Below are 24,082 nucleotides of genomic sequence, written 5' to 3' on the forward strand. Positions count from 1 at the left end.
TCTTTCCAGCACTCGAAAACATGAAAGAAAAAAAAAAAAAATGAAACTTAAATCTCACATTATTTGGTGAAGAATTTTATATTCACTTTCAAAATAAAACTAAATGTGACTTCATAAATGTTTTTATGCTATATTTATACTGGTAGCATGTAATAATATCCCCAGATCAAAGAACAGTTAAAAAAAAAAAAAAAAAAANAAAAAAAAAAAAAAAAAAAAAAAAAAAAAAAAGAGTATACATTGATGAGTATATGAGTTATCTTTCTAATAAAAAAAATTAATAAATAAAAAAAAGTAAAATGTAGCATTGTTTTTTCAGTTTGTATGAAGGTATTTTAGATATTGGATTGGTCTTGGAAATTAATTCTTACTCTGAAAAATAATACCTCATCTGCTTTCATTTAAACTAGAATCTACCATAATTTTAAGTAATCCAATATCCAAATTAAAAGAAAAAAATCAACTTGTCTCCACAGAGTTTAAATCTATAAATAAACTTTAAATAAAGAAATATAATATATGAAACTCATAACAGAAATAAATATATAAGAACAGAAATGTAAAGATAAATCACCGAGATTAGGAAATTAGTTATATGTTTTCATAAAGCAATTATTAGTATTTTTAGACCATTATTACTTTTTTTAAGTATTAGATGCAAATTTAAACTAGAAAAAGGATATAAATATATACCAGAAAAATTTGAAAGTTAATTCTAGGAACAGTATAAAGTGAAATAAAGGAAGAAAAAAAAATGATGATGCAAAAAATTAATGATGCATTTTGCACCATGAAAAAAATTATGGTGCAAAAAGTGAGACAAAGCAGGCAGTGAGCATCTCAAAAGCACTAGAAAAGCACATGCAAGGTTTCTTGGGTGCTTTTTTCTTTTCAGAATTTGTATAATTAAAGATAATGCTATTAATACTTCCATGCACAGAAAATGATGATGGTGATAAACAACTATCAATGCTACCAAAGTTTTGATTCTTACTTCCAAGCCCGAATCCAGAAAATCCTAGGTTGTTTATGTTAAAAATTGATTCAGAATTCACGCGCTGATCCAGTTCCTTTTTCAGGGCATATTTTTGTTCTCTCTCTGACTGCAAGGCTTCCAGAGCCTCTTCAAGTTGTTTCTCAGCGATTCTTCGCAAAGATGTTAGCTCTTCAATTTGGCCTTTAGTTGCTTCTATTTCCTCTCTAAGGCATCTGACTTCATGTTTGGCACCTTCAAATTCTACCTAAAAATGTATCAGAAAATAAAAGACACATTATTAACTCAAGAATCATTTTCAAGTATTTAAATGTATAATAAAAAAGTTTATATATATATACATATATAAAAAAAAACCTGGAAAGAAATGAAAGCAAAATATGCTAAAAAAAATTCAATAAAATATAAAAAAGTGTTAAGTGTAAAACCTAATTTTTAAAAAAAAATTAAATACAGCTAACGCTATTAATAAAAATTTATTTAACAAGGTGTAAAAGTTAATTTAACAAAAGTTAATAAATATCTAAGTAGCTGGTATATGAATATTACATGTAAATCAAACATACCATGCGGGAAAAAAAAATTTACGTAAGAAAAGGGAATAAGTAAAGTTTTTAAAATTAAAAAACATGATTATTAGATAGATAATTTTAAAATATTACTAATAATGTATTATAATTGATGGATATTTCTCTACCTCTTTCACAATAAATAGAAAAATTTAAGGAGGTCCTGTAATAGATCCTTCATTCAAAGATAATTCTTGATATTTCAAGTTCAATGTGAGGTAATATCAAACAAAATAGTGATTCAAAAATTTCCATGAATCTTAAAAATATTTCCTTGAACATTTTTTTAAAGTGAAGGTTTGTTGAATTTTTTTTTTATGCCTGCTATAGAACATAACCTTTTTTAAGGCATAATACAAGGTAAACATACACAATAAACTTTATGTTAAATTAAAAGGCAGTTAACAACATCTTTGCATAAAATGGCTGAAAAATTACAGTAAAGTGTGCTATAGATTATTGTGCTGATAACTAGTACTTAACCTTTGAAATGGCTGAAAAATTACAGTAAAGTGTGTTATAAATTATCATTGTGCTGATAACTAGTACTTAACCTTTGAAATGGCTGAAAAATTACAGTAAAGTGTGACATAGATTATCATTGTGCTGATAACTAGTACTTAACCTTTGATATTATTTTTAAATGGGTTACACCTTCTATATGGACAAATATCCTACATTTCTCTCAATTATTTTATGCTGGTGAATAGAATAGATATAAAAAAAAACATTGAAAATGGAGAAGTTTAACAAATTGGTGAAAAAATAAAAAGGCTGCAAAGAAAGAATTATTATTTTCTTTTATGTTGTCATTTATCATCCCCATATTCTCTTTTTTTTTATGTATAACAATGCAGTCAGACACTTATGAGTTTATTTTTGAAAAATAATTTAAATATTTTATAAAATTGCTTTTCTTTCTAGTTTTTTAAATTTTAATGAAAAATATTTTTATCAAGCTTAGTTTTGTGTCTAGTTTCATTTTGTAAATTATAAACAATAAAATGATCATGAAAGATATAAGAATTTTTTTAAAAAGAAATTTAATAGAAACAATAAGCAGTTACTGTAGAGAACTGGCAGCATACATCATCTATCATGCAAGTTGGTCTGCATGATTTCAGGACCTAGAAATTAGAAAAAATATTTTTTCTTCAATATGTTTAATCTGCTGAAAGGGAAATGTAGCCAAACTAGACTTATTCATTTACGAATTTGCAACTTGTCGACAGAAAATAATACAACTTTTGTTTCCATGGTTCCAATTAAGAAAAAGGCACGAGTATAACAAGCATTTCCCACAAATCAAAAAGTCAACAGAACCAGTGTTTGGAAAGCAAGGTTGAAAAAGAAAAAAAAAAGCTGTTACTTACAATACAGAAATAAATTGTTAGAAAAATCAATAGGCATAAAATGTTCATTATTTCACAAAATATAGAAAGAAAGAAAAAAAAACTAAAAATGCCACGAAAGGGTTTAGGATGAAGAAATAATATCTTTTGTATCTGTGCAAACAAATTACTACGAAACTGTACAAAGAAAGATTGTATTTTTATCCATCTAAAAGATAAATAAATAAAAAAATGACATTTCTTAATGAAAGTTAGTTTTTTTTAAAAAAAAAAATATTGATCAAACAATGCCGAAAGACTGCAGAACAGAAAATTTGCACTTTATTTTATTAACATATAAACATCATAACAATTGAATGAATATAAAATTCATCCCTAATAATTTTTACAAGAGTCTGTCAGAATGAGCGAGAAAAAAAAAAGCTCTTTGTTAGGACACAAAAAAATTCTGCACAGACTTATATTTGTTTTCAGAATGTGACAAAAAAAANAAAAAAAAAAAAAAAAAAAAAAAAAAAAAAAAAAAAAAAAAACAGGACAAATAATTTTTTTAAAAATAAATAAATTAAAAAAAAAAAATAATAAGAGTGGGCTTTACCTAATAAATTTAACTGATTACAAAGTACCGATTGCAGCGCTACAGGGGCACAAACGCTTATTGAAATTTTAAGCTATGGGCCCAAGTCTTCTTTAATCTATCAAATTTGGATAAAGCAATTGCTTTAGCAAGTTCAAACTTTAGTGTGGTTTAGTGCACGCCCTAGACTCCACAATGGACCACACACGATAGTCCATGGGACTGATATCTGACAAGTAGGGTGGCCTTTCTTCAGAAGTTATCTTACCCGGAAAAAGTGCCTTTCATTGCTATTGTGTCTTTTTTAGCCTTGTGAGCAGGTTTTATTGAAACATCCACTTTAAATTGCTCAAGTGCAACAGCTTCTAGATTGTAAATATATAGCCATTACACTTTTTAATTTAAAGTATTTACCTACAAAACTGGTAGGTGTTTTGCCGGTTAAGTAAATTTCTTCCCAGACCATGAACAAGTTTGGATTTTGGTAATGTCCAATATTTGCTTAGGTGCTTTGAGTGCCAACAGACTAGATCCTATCATTTTGGGAGTTATGAGTTACCTGGAAGTTAAAGAGCTTCTCATCAATGAAAAGGAATCTATCACATGTTGACTTGCTTAAAATTTCAATAAGCATTTACGTCTCTGCATCGTGGCAAAAAGCAGTCATTTTGACAAAGTCAACTCTTATTATTATTTCTTATATTTATTTTTCATGAAGTTAGATTAAATACTGTTTGTCCATGTTTCTAATAAACCAACAGCTTTTAATAAAAAAATAAAATTAAAAAAAAAATTCTGTTAGAACTGAAATTTTCCGCATTTCACAGAGAGCTAAAAATTACATTCATAATTTTATTCACTTAATTTTTCTTTTAAAAAGTCCTTAGTTTAAATTATTAAGAAAAATATTCAAGATTTCATATGTTTTAAAATAAATATTTAGTAAGCGAAAAATGATAAATATCTCTAAAGAGCAATAAAATTTTTTTCTATAGATATTGTAAAAAAAATATGCAGATTCATATCTTGAATTTGTATTGACTGTCAAATTCAATTGCATAAGAGTTTTTTCCTACGTTGAAGTCTATAAAGATAAGATCACATTTAGAACTTAAAAGTCAGTAATGATTTTTAATAACAGCAATTCAGATTTTTTTTTTCTGGTTAGACATAACTAATCATTCGCTTTTTGAAAAAGTTAGATGATCTTACTGAATAAATGCTGAGAAGATAGAAAAACAGTGAAATAATTTTGCTTTTTCAGCAACCAAAGAATTAGTTATAAATTACAATATTATAAAAACTTAAAATATATATACATATAAATTATTCTACCTAAAATAATTTAATAAATTAAAAACATTCAATAACTGATTTTTATAAAATATTTTAAATAAAGAAATCTAATTTAAATAAAACATTTGAGCTTAAATAAAAAAAACATATTTTTTAATACTTCTGATTTCACATGAATGACTTCTGAGAATGGGAGCCCCTAATAGGACAAGAAGCGTTTGTTGCATCTTCCATGAAAACCAACTGAATTAAGAAGCAATGAAAGAATTATATTTTTCTTTCAAATGTTACTATTTTCTAAAATTTTTTTTTCTAAGCAACTGCAAATAAGGCTCTCTATGCGTTATATGAAATCCAGTTCAGTTAATATTAAGTCAAATTAATCAAATTAGTCAAATTAATAATAAATTAAGTCAAAAAGTTGCATTTTTAAATTTAATGCTATAGTTTTTATAATTATTATTGATTTTTGTTGTTGTTAATTAGAAGATTTCAAAATAGCTCACATTTGTGCTCATATCATAGTCTAAAAAATTTAAATAAAACATGATTTTTGATAATTTTATTTCCTTTAAGTTTTAAAACTTAAATGCTAATAAAATCTTTTACTTAGTAGCTTTAATTATATCATTAAAATTATATTACAAACTTGCCCAAGAGCTTTATATTCAGAGGGATAAAAAAAAATAAAAATAAAAAGAAACAGAAGTAATTAGTACAAAATTTTAATTAACATTTTTATAAACAGAACAGAAGCTATATATATATATATAAAAACAAAACACATTACTAACCTGTGCAGACCGGAGAGATGATATTTGCTTTTGTAAGGAAATGTTCTCTTCTTCTAGCTCATTATTATCGCTTAGGAGACGCTGCTCTCTCAGTTTCAGTTCTTTCAATTCGGCTTTGTAATTTCGTTTTTCCCATTCACTTACATCACAGTTCTTAGCAAGGTCAATGTTTTCTTTAAGGATGCGTTCTTTTTCATCCCTAACTCTTGATTCTTCTTGTCTAGCCTAAAAGACATATTAAAAATCATTCTTTTACTTAATTCAATCAATTTTATCACTTGATTTCAATTAATTTTATAAATTTTCAGATGGTGAAACAGACATGTTCAGATGGTGAAGTTCAGACTTCACGGTGAAATTTGTCAGCTAAAAGTTGATGAAATTTTCAAATAATAAATATTTAAATTTTGTATTTTTCAAACTTGTTTTTCTTGTCTAAACTTGTGAATGTTTTTATTCTTTTAAATGCTATTTTTTTTCTTACTTTAAAATGTGTTACTCTTTTTCATTGTAATTTGGGTTCGATGAAACATCGATAAATGACATTTTTTAGCCCATAAAAAAAACAGGAAAATTCAGACATCCCGAACAGCCATGGTCCCGAGCATCCCAGATAATTGGTTCTCTACTGTACTAAGCAATTTAATAGATTTTACATCAATAAAAAAAATTAAGACTGAAATCTAAAAACATTTTTGGAGTTAACTTTTTCTACTGATACTTCTTTACTTAAAGTTCATGAACCCCTGTCATAAGTATTTATGATGTAATATTTTGTTTGTAAATTATAAGTTTGTTCCTACCTTAACTTATGAAACAAGGTTTTAAACAAATCAATAACTCTTACAAACATTTCAGTTTAAATAATTTTAAAGCCCTTTTTGTAATAAATATTATACTTACTTGTTTAAGCTCTTTTTGTAGCTCTAATACATGTGATGTAAATGATGCTTCTTTACTAGCAGTTTCAAGAAGTAAACTTTCTTCCTGCTCAATTCCACTGGATGCAGTTACTTTTTGATTTGTTTGATACTTTGCCAATGCCTGAAAAAAGATGTGCCATCATTAGTCCAGGAAGTTACAATTATTCAATAAAAATAAAGTAATCTCTAAATTATTTTTTTCATCAGCAAAAACATTAGCCAATTAAATGCATTATGCAGATAACAATGAATATGGATTTATGTAAAATTTTTTTTAATCTTTTAATTTAATATTTGACGGCAAGTGAGTCTAACTGGCCTTTGAATTTTTCGGCTCTCAATCAGAAACTTCAATAATAAAATTGAAGAAAATACAAAAATAAACAAGTGATAGATCTTAAATTATTATTTTGAAAATAGAAGCAATGCTGGACATGTCAATCAGATGTATGCTTAAAGACTTTGAAACTTGCAGGAAAAAGAAAACCCATTGAGTGTTGATAGTTCTGTAAAAGCTTTGTGACTTTTGGTTAAGTATAATAAATAATATTCCCTTTTGGCAAAAAAGAAGAAAAAAAAACTTTTTTTTCAAATACTTTTGGCAAAGCATATCTATCTGAATATTCTGTTGCCTAAATTTAGATGAATGTTTCACTTAATCTACGAATGAAACTGACAGACATTGAGCTAACCTTTAAATTTCTTGTTCTGTCAGACAACCTCACAAGTAACATTGCTTAATTGATTAATATTTGAAAATAGAAACCACGCATCTTCATCAAACAGCTGGAGATATCAACCTGAAGTAGATATAGAGACTTCTTCAAAACTTGTAAGAATAAAAAAAACTCATCAAGCAATCTTGTGATAGTTCTCTAAAAGCTTAGTGACTTTTGGTTCAGTATGATAAATAAATATTCCTTTTTTTCAGAGAAGCTAATTTTAAAATATTTTTGGCAAAGCATATTTATCTGAATATTCAGCTTAGATTTATAAGTAAGATAAATGTTAAACTTAATTTATGAATGAAACTGATAGACATTTGCTTAACTTTAAATTTCTTGTTCTCTTGGATAAATACCAATATCTCACATGCAACAGTGCTTAATTGATTAATGCTTGTACTATGATTGTTCCCCCCCTTAATATGAGCTATTCTACAACAAGAAAACAAATCTTAATACATGTTATATGAACTGAAACTATAAGTAACATTGTTTAATTGATTAATGTTTGTAATAAATCGTTTTATGATGCTTTCTTTTCTTGTTATGAACCATTATCAACATGTAAAACAAATATTACGCAAATGGTTCATAAATTTCTTTTTGGGGGGGGGGATTTGTGTATCGTGATCTATGGCAAAATAATCTCCAAGTCTTGCGAACTTCTAGGCGTTTAAAAAAAAAAAATACAGATAGAAACCAACTCAAAATACATAACTCAATGCCACCCCCGGGCAAAGATGAGATTTCCATGTGGCAAAATAATCTCCAAGTCTTACGTCTTGTTCTACTGTCCATAAACTTCTGGGCAGCGGCCTGCGAGAAACTAAGAAAAAAAAATTACAGATAGGGACCAACTCAAAATATATAACTCATAGATAGCCATCCCCAGGCAAAGAGGAGATTTCCATGTGGCAGAATAATGGCCAAGTCTAGCAACTTCTGGCCAGCGGCCCGCGAAAAACTAAAAAAAACATCACAGAGAGGGACCAACTCGAAAGATATAACTCGTAACCATTCCCGGGCAAACATGCTTTTTTTTTAAAAAAAATTTACGAGTTTAAAATATATTTGGTACCTTCGCGATTGTAATTGGCGCCACAGATCACGATACAGATATATCCCACTCTTTTGGATCTTAGAAGGTGTTTGTAAAGAGAAAAAGTTTAGAAACCACTGATCTAGAATAATTTTTTAGCATTTCATCAATTGCATCTTTTAAATTTTAGCAATGTTTTGGTCACATTTGATTATAAAAAACTATGAACCTTTATAATGGCTAAAGCCATTACACTCAGTCTCTTGAACTATTATGATGTAAATTGTACTGAAATACACTCACTGCTGATATATAAATTGTGTTATACCCTCATTTTTATTAAGTTTATACCTCTCTAAGTAATTCCAACTCTGTCCTAGATGAATCATAGCATGATTCCAATTCTTCATATCTGTGTTGAAGAGTTTGTTTTTCTTCCAATAAAGCAAGACCATATTCAGCAGACAAGTTTTTTTCGTGTGTTGTCTGTTCAAGTTCACAATTGACCCTTTCTAACTCTTGTTTTAATAACTCACTTTCTTCTCGCAATGCTTCTAAAAAGTCTCCCATTTTTCTTTTAAATCTACGAAGGCCAAGAAAGAGAAAGTATATTAATAATCTATAGTTTTAGCTAAATTTATTAAAAAAAAAGAATTAGTAAGCGCACTTGAGCTTACAGAGAGAATATATCACTCTCTAGGTCACAAATGAGATCCAATCATTTATTGCTACTCTCATTTTAAAAGTTATTCAACAAGTCATTTCCAAAAAAAATTATTTAAATTTTACAAATTAGTGTTTTATTCGAAAGCCAATTAAATGGTAAATTAAGCTTTATAACCGGGTCACAAGCACAGGTCGACAGAACAATTAAAATAAACAATAATAATGGGTGTGCCCTGAGTATCAATGGTCTAAACTAGTCCTATTGAAAAAACTTATTCAACTGATTCAACATTTAAAAACAAGTCAGATTTAGTATAATACGAACGAAAACTGAGTACAAAAGTGATGCGTTGGAGTAAATCAATTGAATAGTTGATATTGCGTACGATTGTGATGGCGATTACAGCTATGGATAAAGAATAGGAAAATAAATTAATGAAAACATTCCAAATAATAAATTAAATATTTGAAGGAGAGATAATTTGATTGGTTGATTACAGTGTCTAGTTGTGTGAAATTCTTTTATTTCATACTTAGCTAGAATATACCTTGAACCGGAGAATCGGATAATTAGTTTTTGCCAAATATTTAGAAGAAGTACATCCAAAAAATAATTTAAAATTGAAAAGAGTTATTCTGTGAATTTTCTGTATCAATTATCTACTTGCACTCAGGTAAAAATACATAAAATAATAGCGAAGAAGAGAAACACTGGATCCATTTGCCAGCTTCATCGGTTTTTATTTTACAATCAATCATCTACCGCGGGCGGTGTGGTGATACGGACGAAAGCAACTGTCTTGATTGTTACAGCTATTTTGTGAAAAGTCTAACATCATGGACGAAGAATATGATGCCATTGTTTTGGGTACCGGATTAAAAGTTAGTTTGTCAAACTTTTAGCCTTTATTCATTAGATATTTTATTTATTAAAATATCCCGCTAATTTCTGTTGTGAGTTTTAAGCCTAATCATATTCAGTTGTTATCAGTGTCATCCCCCTTAATTACTTGCAACAAAACATTCATATTTATATTTTTCATAGTCTCTAAATTAAAAATTGTTGCATATGAGTTTAATTGTTTTTAATGTTATATATAATTACTTTGAATTGTTGACGTTGCATATTTTTTTACATTAGAAAAATCTGTTTTACTGAATTATCCTTATTGTTACACTCTATTAACCAAGGAGGGGAGTTCCTTAACGTTGATGGTACTGCTAAATAAATGTTTATAAAGTGACTCATTTTAGTATAGTTTCGTAATCTATATTATAAAAAAAGAGTTGGTTTGTCTGCTGGTCATTTTTCTTTGCTAGTCGGGAGTGTCAAAACGCTCCCTTGTTCACGGGTGTGCATGAAATTGAAGAAAAAAAAGTAGTTGCTTTGACTTAATTTGTTTTGAGTAAAGTAGACATATATTAATATTTAGTTTCAATTCATATGTTTGAAAAAAATTTTCGTAGTTTTTATTGTTAAAAATTAACTTTCAAACTGATTTGAATTAGTTATTCTAATTCTATAGATATTTTTTTAATAAATTTGTTTATCAACTTTTGGTAATGTTAGTCTTAATCTTAAATTTATTCATAATTTATTGCAATTAGTAATAAGCATAATTAAAAAAATTTTTAGAGAAGAAACTGCATTGTTGGATTACATATTCATTTATATGTTAATGTTAAAACTTAAAAAGAATAAAAGACAGATTTCCTTATTACCTGTTTGTACCAAGGCACCAAACAGTTTATTGACTTGCAAAATTTTAAAAGCAAACAGAGAAGATTTCTGCGTTGTGATCTTCAATTCTTCAAAATTTGCTTTTCCATTTTTCTTTCAGAACATAAATTAACTTTTTAGAAGTTAACAAATGTATATAAGAATAATTTCGAATAATACACAGTAAGAAATACTTCTTTAGATTATTCTTTATTAAATCTATTCAAAACCCCACCCTAAAAATTTTGTTGAAAAATACTTTTCCAAATAATACTTGACTGAATATTCAAAAAAAGGGCGAGATATTTGTTGCACTCCTAGTTTGATGTCTACACAAGATCCACTTTTCCACTATCTACAACTGACTCGAAAGATTTACTAAAGAAAAAAATTTATTCACTACTTTAAGAAATTCCTTTAAATAGAAGTTTTCAAGATATATGCCTAAGAATGTTATGAATATTCGGCCACTATGCGGTATTCAGCTCTTTTTCCGAATATTCGGTAGGCTGAATAATTGGCCAAATATTCAAAGAATTAATAGGAAAATTATTTTTTGACTAGGTTTTCTTTGGAGGGAAATTTGAATAGATTTAATAAAAGATAATCTAAAATAATTTTTTTTTCTTTACATTATTAGAAATTGTTAAGTTCTAAAACTTGTTAATTTATGTCTTGAAAGACGTGTGGAAAAGTAAGACTTGAAAAATTGAAATAGATTACTTTATACTGAACCGTAAGTCTTGTATTTGTGATTTTAAATTTTATTCAGGCGTGTCAATTTTGTCATTTTTTTTTCAACACTTTGTATTAAAAATTTAGAACTTTTTTGTTTCTTTTTCTATATTAACCATAGTGCAGTAATTTAACAGAAGCATTTTAGATACTTTATTATTTTTTGTATATTTTTTATCTGAATATTTTTTATCAGTGTTTTATTTATTGCGACAATACTTTCAAACTAACAAAACATTTACAATTTCAAACTAACACTAACAAAACACATCATTACAAGTAAAAGTACATTATTTTTTATAGCATTTACCCTTCGCCAGCGGTTGACAGTTACAACATATTGAAAAGAATTCAGTAGAACACGTTATAAGTTTATAAGTCATTTTACGTTATAAGTTTATAGTCATTTCAGTAGAACACGGAACAGTTTATAAGTCATTTTACGTATGTTTTTTATTTATTATAGGAATGTATTTTGAGTGGAATGCTTTCGGTAAGTGGGAAAAAAGTGCTTCACATGGATCGTAATAAATACTATGGAGGTGAAAGTGCTTCAATTACTCCCTTGGAAGAACTTTTTGCTAAATATAACATGCCTGCTACTCAGCTTGAAGAGTATGGAAGATCTAGGGACTGGAATGTAGATCTCATTCCAAAGTTTTTGATGGCCAATGGTAAAGATGCTTAAATTTTTTTGACATAAATTATATTGCTTTATTATAATTGCTTAAAAACTACAATCTTGTATTTTTCTCTTTACAATTTTAGAAAGCTTTTTGTAATCATAGTAATTTATTCTGATAATTTGAGTTCTAAGCTGATAAAACTTGAACTTAGACTTTTTAATGTTGAGTAGTTTCATTGATAAAGGTTGCTTTTTTAGTTAGTTCACTAATTTAAATAGATTTCTTTCAAAGAAATCATCAATTTAAAAAACATTTAATGTAAAAGGCTTTTAAGGACTTTAATTATGTTTTTAAATTAATTGTAGATACAGTATTAATAATTTTCAATTAGCAAAATCAGATTAGTATTTAGCTTACCATATATTAAAGCTCTTTGAAATGATATTTAAAATTTTTGGGATTTCTAGATCGCAAACTAAGACAAAAAGGGGAAAAAAAAATTTCTTATATCTGTGAAAAGTAGTTATTGAAAGAGGTTTTCTTCACAAACTGCAGGGTGGTAATGTAAATCCTACCATTTTCTAGTTTTAAAGCACTAACTTCAAAAAAAAAAGAATTTTTTTTTAATTTTTAAATTTTTATGTTAAGTTATTCTATGTTTATCAACTTGCAGTTATGGTAAGACAAAATCTTTAGAAACACATCTATCAAATTAATGTTTTTTTTTTTTAAACTTTTTTTTCTTCAGTATTTAATAAGTTTTTTTTTCTTTTCATTTTCAATAAATTTGAATCATGCATTCGTATGTACTGTGTCTTAACTATGAGAAAATGTATACTTTGGTTATATATAGATTAAAATTTAGCGTGACAGTGTTTTCACTACAGTGCGAGAATCTAGCATATTTTTTTCTTTTCTCGTATATTTTTTTCTTTTCTCGCATTAAAAAATGATTAATGCGAGAAGTTCGCGCACTCCATTAATCAATTTTAAAATGCGCGAATTTCTCGAATTTTGGAAAAAAATTTCGTCTTCCGCCATTTTTAAAAAGATATTAAAACAGCTACGGCAAGTGTTGGGAAAAAAAATTTAGTCCTTTATAATAAGTTGTTTAAAGCTAGCTCTATTTTTAGCTGTCAATGAATTACCAAACTCCCTCATCCGCAATTTACAGCAATTTGTAAAAGTTGAAGTCTGTGAAGACTATGATGGAAGACCTAACAAGAAGTATGAACATGGAAATTACTTCAACAAACTTCACTATTCTATAACAGAAATAATTGAAAAGCCTATGCTAGCATATGTAGAGGATAGGAAAGTGTGTGCACAATGCTACAAATTTAATTAGTTATTCCGAATAGTTCAGCATCTGTTGCAAGGTCATTTAGCACCCAAAACCGAATTAAAACAAAATATCATAACAGATTGACTGATNAACATGGAAATTACTTCAACAAACTTCACTATTCTATAACAGAAATAATTGAAAAGCCTATGCTAGCATATGTAGAGGATAGGAAAGTGTGTGCACAATGCTACAAATTGAATTAGTTATTCCGAAGAGTTCAGCATCTGTTGCAAGGTCATTTAGCACCCAAAACCGAATTGAAACAAAATATCGTAACAGATTGACTGATGAGCATTTGAGCAACCTAATGAGAATAGCAAAAATATTCAATGGCTATTCCTGTTTTTTTGAAATCCCACTGAACTTTTTGAAATCTCACCCAGTTTTTGTGAAAGGGTGAGAAAGTCTGTCCCATTTTTTTTTTCTGTAATGAAAACACTGGTAATGATTTATTTTAATCAACATTTCAGCTGTAATTTTATCTTTGAAATTCAGCTAATTATAAGCAATGTTATTCTTAGTATTTTTAAAAGAATTCCAAAAAGTTGATTTTAAAAAAAAAGAAAAGCATTTTTTTTTTTTTTTTTAAATTTAAAAAGTCAAACTTTGCTTTTTAAAATATGTTGAGAAGCTTTCCTATTGTTTAAATTGAGTTTATATGGGTGGGATTAATTGATAACTTTATGAAGGCTTCGATTAAAATTTTGGGATGCTATTAGTTTTACAAGGGCACCACAAGATTTATTGTTTAATTAAAAAAATTTGTGCCGACTATAGTATCTTTCGCCTGGTGTGATAATAAAATATTTAACCCTACTACTCTTTTTTTTTCTTTTCTTTGCATTGTGAGTAGTTGAACTATAAAAACCATAACTTACAGTTACTCATGGTGAAACGGTAAACACTGAGTTGATAACTGTTTCACCTTGAACTACTGTCATTTTACATTATCCAAACAATGAAAAAATAATGTAATATGTTTATGCAACCAAATTAACTGGTTATAATTTTTTCTTAAAAAAAATTAGGTCAACTGGTGAAGCTTCTAATACACACTGGCGTCACTAGGTATTTAGAATTCAAATCTGTTGAGGGAAGTTATGTATATAAAGGTGGAAAAATCTATAAAGTACCAGCTGATGAAAAAGAGGCTTTAGGATCAAGTAAGTGTATAACACTTGTATGCCACATTTATTTATTTGTTTGTAACAACTCTAAGTAAATAATTTTATTATGTTAACAGGTTTGATGGGTATGTTTGAGAAGAGAAGGTTTCGAAATTTCTTAGTCTATGTTCAAGAATTCAATCAGAATGATCCCAAGACTTTCAAGGACATTGACTGTCATTCTACCACCACTGCTCAACTGTATGAAAAGTTTGGTCTTGACAAGGATACCGCTGATTTTACTGGGCATGCATTAGCTCTATACCGAGATGATGAGTAAGTTTTCTTATTTGAATTATATCAGCGCATATATGTTAAAATAATAATGATAGCAGGTAGTGTTGATAGGTTTTTGTATTAGCAGGCATGCCACTCGTCAGCCAAATTCATTTTTTCCTTTTTCATATATGATTTCAGTCAAAGGACTTAAGGATTCTGAAATTACAAGAATTTGTTAAATTGGGAAACTATCAACAAATTGTGCAAAAGTGATTTGATGTTTCAGAATTTTTGTGATCTTTGAATAATATTTAAAAGAAAAAACTTGATTAAATATCCCTGTCATAATATCTAATAAGGGTGAATTAAAGATTATATAGTTTTTAAGTAGTTTTAAAAGAAATTAAATCTTGTATGAAGATAATATTTTCCAAAAATTTGAATTTATCTTTTTTTACAGATTATTTTCCCAAATTAATAATTTGATAATCATTGAATTTTGAAAAAGAAAGTTGGTCTCAAAAGTTTTTTAAAAAAATATTTAGTTGCAATTTAAGTTAATAAAAATCATTCAAAATAAATAAACAACTTTATTAAATTCTAAATCGAAAAATATTACTCCAAATTACAGTTTTGAACAGAATAATAAAGTAATAGATTTGCTCTAAGTAAGAAATGATTCCGATTGAAAGTTCAAAAGTAATGACATTTTAATAAACAACTGATAGAAAGGTGATACAACTTTTGAAATTACTGAATATGTCCATAAGAAATTTTTTTTATTGCAATTTGTTTTATTTAACCTTTCACCTGCCCCGGGATTATATCTACACCTTTGAGAAGTACCCATTGCTCAATGGGGTTTGGCGTGCGCTGCTATTAGTAAAACTACTTCCACTCCCATCTTTGTATTGCAATATGACCTTGCGAGTGTTTTCAAAGGATTTTTGGCGCATCAGAGATATGCTGTTATTGCTTGTGTTTATTTTAGAAGTACATGCTTTATTACTTTCCTTTGGCATCTGTTTTTGTTTCTGTGTCTAATAAAGTTATTATTTTTTGATGCAACTATGTCTGAGAGTGAATTAGATGATTTTATTTTCCTTCATCTTAAGGGTCAGAAATACGGAATATTAAATATTTTTACATTCATTATAACTTTTTTATTACGCTGTTATTTCATTTTTTTTTTTTTTTTGTGAAAGTAAACAGTTTTTAGATTGAAAAGCATGCTACTTTTTCTCAAATGCACTCCAAAACTACGTGCAGGCCTGTGGAAACGGGTGGCACTAAGGGGGTGAATCGTGAAATTTTCCTCCATGGGCAAAGGGTTAATATAGCTATTCTTCTAATTGTATAGTTTATTAAGTTTCATTCGTAATTAATGTTTAAATTATTGAATTAGAAAACATATTTTTGAAGTTTTGTTGCAATCAAAGTTCAGTTTCCCCCCCTCCTCCTCAAACTTCTGTAGCCTATTGACAGCAAGAATTTATTGTACTGTAAATAAGGGCTAAGTGTTATAAAGCATTGAAATAGATTTCTGGACTCTTATCAATACTATTTAAAGAACATTTTTTTTATTAGATAAAAGTTTTTCAGAAACTTCAATAACAAAATTACTAACAATATATCACTTAATTTTCTGAAATCTGAAATTTTTTTGTCTGAAATGTAAGTTTTATGTTTATTCTTAATATTTAATATCTTTGATATTTTCTTGTAAATTGGTTTAAAACTTGAAATTTTAATTGCCAAAATGTGAGGAAAAAATTATTTACATATTTATTATATATACTTAATATTTAACTTAGGATATCAGACTTTGCTTAACATCTAACTTAGGATATCAGAAATTCAACACATTCATCTTGATTGATTGTGTTTTGGTCTGAAAACTGGTAATAATGTAGCTAAAAATCTTCACTCAGAAAAATATATTTAAAGTGGCATTTATCTTTACTTCTAGATTTAAAATGTATATTTCAAGAATATAACACCAAAGGAAATTTATTCTAACTATTGTTAAATAGGGTCCTTAAATAAAATTTATGTCAAATTTTTTAAGATCTGAAATTTTTGTAAATTTTTTAAAATTAACGAAGACAACTAAGTCCTCCGTCCTTACAAATTGATTGTTATATGAAATTTTTACCATCTTAAAAAATGACAGAGCTTAGTAGAAGATGGTAGCAAGTAACATTCTGCGAGAGAAAACGATTTAGGGTTTAAAATTATCAATAAATTACACTTATGGTTAGCTATGCATCTATGAAACTTGTGTATTGTAAACAACTGTGATTTTATTTAGTATAATGCCTTAACATTTCTACGGAGCTTGGCTGTCAAACCTCCAAAATTTTACAATGATTATGGGATCAACTTATACAGCCGTAATAAAGTTGAACATTTGTTGATCATCAATTATTGATGTCTTATAAACAATAAGATAAATATGAATAACTCTCATCAATTTAACTTTTTTCATAATTTTTTTTTAATATGCAATTTTACTTTTCCTTTCATAATTTTTTTTACATATAAAGGTATTTTTAGAAACAATTATATTCAGAAAAAAATTAATAGGAAAAGTTAATATAATTTAAAGATTCTAGAACATACGGATACAATAATGTTGTGCATTTTTGAGGGTAAATGTATCATATCCGAAAAGAAGTGAAATATTTTTAATTTAAAAATTTTTTATATTTAGCTTTTTCTGCAGTGCACTTGACTGAAATTTGCTATCTCAATCATAAGTAGGGTTTGTCTTATCAAGCACTTTTTTTAAAATTGAAGTTAAATTCCACTATGAAATTTCTAATTCAAGATTAATTAAACTATAACTTATGGTTATAGAGTTTTGAAAAAACTAATTATTAAAGTTTAATTTATGCTGTGTCTTGTGTGAAATTTTTTTCTCTCCCTTGTTATATAATCTAGTTAACTCTATTTCTCTTTTTGTCAGAAGGCCAGTGTGTTGATGTTCAAATAATATTTGTTGTGTGTGACCCATCCTACTTTAAATCAAGTTTTTTTTTCGAAAGAATGAAAAAAATTAGTGTATCTGATATTTTTGCATCAGTTGTTCGAACTATTATAATTTTTAAAATATTTTGCAAGATCTTAATCTTTGTCTTTTTAATTTCCACCGAATGTAGGATATTCTAAATCCATATTCAATTTAAAGAAAAAATAAATAATGCTTTTTAGCATTCGTGTTACTTATTTTGTCTTACTTATATTTTGAGTTTTCTTTTAGTTATCTTGCAAAGCCTTGTCTAGAAACCATCAACAGAATAAAATTGTATAGTGACTCACTGGCTCGTTATGGAAAAAGTCCATATCTCTACCCTCTTTATGGTCTTGGTGAACTTCCACAAGGGTTTGCTAGGTAAGATTCATCATGTTCAAGAAAATAATTCTCATTTTAAATCAAAGAAAGCCTTTAACTTTATTCATGTTTAGAAATAAGTTTTATATCACAATGGCACAAAAAAAATGTGTAATCTGAAGACATATGTTTGATTTTTAGTAAGTTTTTTTTTCCTGAAGATTTGCTGTGAATAAAATAATTTTTATATATCCTCCTAGAGTTCTGAAAATTATTTCTTCATAAGACTTCTATTTAGTGAAATGCATTTGCGTTAAAAGATAATATAAAACTAATCACATGGCATTTTTAAATTAAAATTACTAATAATTAATGTTATAGATTTGTTGAATCCTTATTTAAAGTCAAGCATTTCTCTGTTTAATTGATTGCTTTATTTCATGAAATCTCTGCACCTATAAATTTGATAATTTTATTTTAAATTTGCTGTACACACAACAAACTTTGCATGTAATTGTGCAACAAAAAAAATTTTGAATTTTTGCAAATTGCTCAATAATTCCAAACATAAATTTATAAAATACATAAATTTTGATTCTAAATAGTGAGGAAGAATTTTGTGTGCTATATATTTTTTTAATAATTTTTTTTGTGGAAATGCATGCAACAATGTCAAAATGTAGTTCTAATTTATTTTCTCGAAGTAATGAAGAAATAACAATTTAAGAAAAAACAAGTTTGAAAGTTAAATCCTTTTTTTTATATTTGTTTTGATGGTTTATTGCTCCCAAATTAATTTGTATCCTTGCTTTTAATTTAAGTGATAAACATGTTATAAGAGAATCAGCTCTAATTTCTAATCTAATTCCTTATTTTCACCAATTGATGAAGTAATTGATTTAAACTATAAGCAGTAATCCAGTTTAAAAGTTAAGTTCTTTTTTTTAACTATAGTTCACGACTTCTAAATTAATTTGTATCACTGCCTTCCAACTTTTTAAATGGAGTTACATATGAGAGAAACAAATTTGAACATGACTTAATTTTAAAAAGCAGAGGTGATTGTGCTCTGGAAAAAATCCGGATTTCCGGATTTTTTGCTAACCACGATCCGGAAGTTTCCTGAAATCCAAGGTACAGAAGTTTCAAGAAATCATCGATCACATTTATGTATAAAAATTTTTTTTTACATTTTGTTTAAAAATATTAGAACTAGAATTAATTCATGGCATCTCTTTCATTTGTAATTATTTTTTTACTTGTATAATGAATGTGATTAGAGATAAAAGTAAACTTATAAGTAATTATTCATTTAAATTATACTGCATATAATTTATTTAGAATTCCATTTTTTGAAAATATCAATGATTTAAATTTATAAGACGTGAATTTTTTGAAATGTGTCATTAATGATTTTATTCAAGAAATTTTCCGGATTTTTGAGTTGGGCTCACAACCACCCCTGAAGTTCAATCTTTTTTCTTTAAGACAACAGTTTGTCTGCTACTTGTTTAGGAACACAACTTTCCAACAGAAACAATACTAATGTCAAAATGTATCTTCATTTTAGACTCAGTGCTATTTATGGTGGTACATACATGTTGGACAAACCCATTGATGAACTTGTAATGGAAAATGGCAAGGTAGTTGGTGTGCGCTCTGGTGGTGAGACTGCCAGATGTAAGCAAGTCTACTGTGACCCATCTTATGTTCCTGATAAAGTTGAAAAAATTGGACAGGTATTTTAAGTTTACTGATAAAAATATTTGGTACTTAGAACACTAATGTTTAGATAAAAATTATAATATTTGCCACTAACATGACTAAATAAGTGTGTGTCCCTTCATTAATCTACCTGCTGTGCAAGTGACCCATCACTCAAAAAAGTTGTGCACCCCTAATGTAAAGTATTTTTATTCAAATATTAAATATATCTTTGGTAATGTAAAAAAATCGAAATGTAAAAGTTTTTTTTTTAATAAATTTTTTTTTTTTGTAACTTCAACTTTTATTTATTTAAATTCTTTCCAACAAAATCGTTAGTTTTCCAATGCAAACATTTCATGAGAACATTTTCTTAAGTGTAGCTTTTTTTTAGATCCGAAAAAAGCTTAAATTGAAAATTTACTTTCTGTTATGTTTGAAAAATTTGAAATTCTGGGATACATTATACTCAAGATTTTGATTTGTAGGTGTATCAATATGCAAGTGATTATATCATGGTATTGTGTAATACAACTGGATAATTATGTAAGAGATTTATATAGATATTGATGCATAATTTTAAATGTTTAAAGATTTTGTTTATTTTTGTCCAAATCTTAACTTTGTGTTCTTATTGTCATAGTGTGTATTTGACTTTTTTTTAGGAATTTAACATGAAATTACTATAATTAGTTTGGTTTGTTAAAATTTTTGCACTATACAATTCTCTTTTCATCGTTGCTGTCCTGTTAATTGCCTGTAATAAAATTTTACATATGGCATAGATTTTCGAAGTCAGTTATTTGACAGATAGTTTTTATTACTGTTAATGACTCTTTGTTTCCCTTTAGCAAGCTAGTTTGATCAACAGTGTTGTTCTTTATAGGTTGTGCGTTGCATATGTCTTTTGAATCACCCCATTCCAAATACAAAGGATGCTTTGTCATGCCAGATTATCATTCCACAAAAACAAGTTGGCAGGAAATCAGGTAATTATTATTTATTTTTTTCTTTGAAAAATTGTTTTCATAAATGGAAGTTTTTTTTAATTTTTTATAATAAATTAGATCTGTGGTTTTTTACTTAATGAAATTAATAATTAAAGTTGAAATTAGAGAAAAATGAAGTTGCTTTTTCTTTTTTAATAAATTAGATCAGTGGTTTTTTACTTAAACATTTTTTCATTAAATTTGTTAGTTTTACAATGTGATTTTAACGAGGTCAATTTCATTAATACAATGGCTTCACTCTAAAGCAATTTTTTAATAATGTAATTACTGCGATTTTAAATTTTTCAGGCGAACAAAATGTCTCGGCTAACTTATAATTGACCCTAGCGTGATATTTTAACTCAATTATTTTTAAATTAAAAAGTTTACATGTTTTTTTTCCAGATATCTATGTATCTCTTGTTTCTTATACTCACCAAGTAGCAGCTAAAGGATGGTTTGTTGCCATGGTGAGCACAACAGTTGAAACTGAAAATCCAGAACAAGAGATTAAGCCTGGTTTAGACCTCTTGGGACCAATTAAACAAAAGTAAACAAGTCTTCTGCTTAAAAAATTAGTAAAGTTTTTTAATTTTTTTATAACATTTTTTACAATTTTTTATTTTTATTTCAGGTTTGTGTGGGCTAGTGACTGCTTTAAACCCAAGGATTTAGGTGAAGAAAGTCAGGTAAACTTCATCTGAATTTGAACTCTTATTTCTTGAAATGAAATACTAAAATTACAAAGTTTGAGGTTATAACTTTTAAAACGTCAAAAAATGTTTCAGAGTAAATATGGTATAATGTTTAAACTAGTGATTAAACAAAGTTGTGGAAATAATTTGTCTTCTAAATTTTATTTCTATTTTGAGTATAATGTGAATATAAATATGCCATAATTGGTTTAACAAAAGATCTTAATCACTCAAACTTGTGAAATTGTCAAGTTATTAGTTACAGATAATGAGTTTACTTGTAGAGACAGCAGCATTTTTGTTATCGTAACAAAATTTACGTTTTGTAGAAATTCTTAGTTGTTATGATAAAGCATTTATTGACTACTCTACATGAGCATTTGTTTTAGCTTGACAAATAGAAACATTTTAATAATGTGTTGTTTAATCTGTTTAGTACACCAACTGGTTTCTGGTTGTTTCAGTTATTACTATAAAACTTTGCTTGATCCATTGTTTTTTTTCCCCCAAGAATAATATGGCAAAGTATATTAAGATATTAAGGGTGATCTGTAAGGATCACCATTTAATGAAAAATCAGGGAATTCAATTTAAAATATCCAAACAGTCAGGGAAAAAGAATTTGAGGTACCCAAAAGACAAATCATTTTTATAAAAAAAATTGCTTATTTATAATAACGTATTTTTGTGAGTAAGAATTAAACATAATTGAAAAATTAATTATAAAATTCTTTCTGCCAATTACAATAATTAGATAAATTCAACAAAATCAATTTGCGAAAATGTATATTTGTTTTCTGAGTGTTCATCTTATATATTAGCATAATGCTTACTTTTTAATTTTGACTTTTGATTCTGATTCTGTATTTATAGCAGGGGATCGTTCTACACATAGTTTGCAGGTGTTATCCATCAAGTTTTCACTGATTTTTTTCTAATTTTGTTTCCAGATATTCATATCCGAGTCGTACGATGCCACATCACATTTTGAAACTACTTGCTTAGATGTGCTAGACATCTTCAGACGTGGCACCGGCGAAGATTTTGACTTTTCTAAAGTGAAACATGATCTGGGAGATGAGCAAGAATAAAAAAAAAACATGTCCTTTGAAAAAGTATTGCAGTAACACTATCTTGCTGATGCTGTTTTTACCCTGTCTTATATTATCTGGCAGGGTACAATTGAGCATAGGCTTCTGTCATTTTTTGGGTGATGAACATCAACCGCTTTTTTGTCAGTAAACTTAACAACAATCAAATTCGGAAAAAAATAAAATAAAATTGCAACTGTTTTTTCTTCAGATTATCTGAATGCTGTCAATATAATTTTTCTTTTTGACATTGTGGTATGTAGTAATGTGTCTTTAACAATTAAGATCAGTGAATAGATTTAAAAGAAAACAAATTTTTACAGAATAGCAAGAAAAAAAAATATCATCTGTGTTATAGTTTGGATAGGAAATATGCGTCTGCTTGTTGCTCAAATGTAAAAGCTGATTGTTGATTTCACCCAGAATGTATTTCTTGTCAATTTGATTAATGATTGTAAACTATATATATTGTTATGATTATATTATAAAACATAAAAATTCCAAAGCTATCAGTTTTTTGTGATAATTATTTGTCAAATTCTGTGATTGTTTTGTGGCACCTTTGAGGGTACTTCCCTAAATACACTTCAGCTTTGCTCTGTATGTCATCAGAATTCTTAATAAAAGGCACATTGGTGACTCTAAAGTGGTGTGATTTAGTTTCTTCCCCTTTTCTTTCAAGTTTTAGGAGAGTTATCAATTACTTCAACATTATTAACAGGGATCTGTCCAGGTCAAATTTTCTACTACTTAGCGGTACCTTCACAAATTCAACAACAGGAAAAACGGTAGTTTCACGAAATACTTTTTCTTAAAATTTTATTTTTGTATCCCGTAAGAAACGGTAAATCCGTATTTTTTGTATTGGTTTTTTATTATAATTTTCAAAAATTATGTCTAAATTTTCTTAAAATAGGTACCTCTCAGATAAACCTAGACAGACCCCTGATTAATCACTTGATCTACAGAAATAATCTTAGTAGATAAAGTAAATGAATGAACACCTGTAGTGTTTTGATCGTTTTGGGTCTGGCAGAATGCGTAAGCATTTCCCCAGGCGCGCATGCTGTGAGAGTATTCGTACTAAAGAGTAGAGCTTTACAATATATCATGAAATATGAATTTTAAAACTATCGCGATAATGATTTTGAAATAATATTCTCTTGATTTATTATGAATACGATAAATGCAGATCTGCGATAATATCGCAAAAATTATGGACACTCGTCTGTTAAGAAGGAAATTTTTCTTTTTCCCGTGTACAAGTTTCCTTTCACAGTGGAAAAACATTGGCGACTTAACTGTTGTAACTGCTTTGCTTGGTGCTGTTTTATTTTTTTAAGGTGGCAGTATAATAAATGTGTTGGTGGATTCATCTGTTTCAAAGTATTTAGAATAAAACAAAGAAACTGTTTCTGTATGCATCTTTGAAAATGGAGCTGCTGCGAAAAAAATTCACTATGTAGTTTTTCTTAAATCAGACTCCCTTAAATTAATAAATAGAAACGTTTGTTGGAAAG

At 27.6% G+C, this 24,082-nt stretch overlaps 2 protein-coding genes across 3 annotated transcripts in view; one reads left to right on the plus strand and one right to left on the minus strand.

Annotated features, from left to right (window-relative positions):
• The window catches only part of LOC107449670 (protein bicaudal D), a 27,718-nt gene extending 18,388 nt beyond the window's left edge, over positions 1 to 9,330 (minus strand). The window contains exons 1-5 of one of the 2 annotated variants that reach the window (XM_016065275.4): positions 8,937 to 9,330; positions 8,621 to 8,852; positions 6,486 to 6,626; positions 5,583 to 5,807; positions 995 to 1,241 (exon numbers count right to left, since the gene is read on the minus strand). In XM_016065275.4, coding sequence (XP_015920761.2) covers positions 995 to 1,241; positions 5,583 to 5,807; positions 6,486 to 6,626; positions 8,621 to 8,839 — 832 coding nt within the window. In that variant the 5' untranslated portion in view covers positions 8,840 to 8,852; positions 8,937 to 9,330. The remainder of the gene's footprint in view (positions 1 to 994; positions 1,242 to 5,582; positions 5,808 to 6,485; positions 6,627 to 8,620; positions 8,853 to 8,936) is intronic. The other variant, XM_016065273.4, reaches the window with a different exon arrangement.
• On the plus strand, positions 9,304 to 23,208 carry LOC107449671 (GDP dissociation inhibitor). Its single transcript, XM_016065276.3, has 10 exons — positions 9,304 to 9,817; positions 11,857 to 12,064; positions 14,393 to 14,527; positions 14,608 to 14,806; positions 18,012 to 18,143; positions 19,654 to 19,822; positions 20,674 to 20,776; positions 21,182 to 21,326; positions 21,411 to 21,465; positions 22,422 to 23,208. The coding sequence occupies exons 1-10, from the start codon at positions 9,773 to 9,775 to the stop codon at positions 22,560 to 22,562; spliced, it is 1,332 nt and encodes a 443-aa protein (XP_015920762.1). The 5' UTR covers positions 9,304 to 9,772; the 3' UTR covers positions 22,563 to 23,208.
• Positions 23,209 to 24,082: the final 874 nt, after the last annotated feature.

The sequence above is a fragment of the Parasteatoda tepidariorum genome, chromosome 4, assembly GCF_043381705.1.
Source record: "Parasteatoda tepidariorum isolate YZ-2023 chromosome 4, CAS_Ptep_4.0, whole genome shotgun sequence".
Classification (NCBI taxonomy): Eukaryota; Metazoa; Arthropoda; class Arachnida; order Araneae; family Theridiidae; genus Parasteatoda; species Parasteatoda tepidariorum.

Excerpts from the sequence above, each read along its gene's own strand:
- LOC107449671 (XM_016065276.3), top strand. The coding sequence starts at position 9,773 with ATGGACGAAGAATATGATGCCATTGTTTTGGGTACCGGATTAAAA. Across the intron at positions 14,528-14,607 it reads AAAAGAGGCTTTAGGATCAA|GTTTGATGGGTATGTTTGAG; the intron begins GTAAGTGTATAA and ends TTATGTTAACAG. Across the intron at positions 19,823-20,673 it reads AAGTTGAAAAAATTGGACAG|GTTGTGCGTTGCATATGTCT; the intron begins GTATTTTAAGTT and ends TGTTCTTTATAG.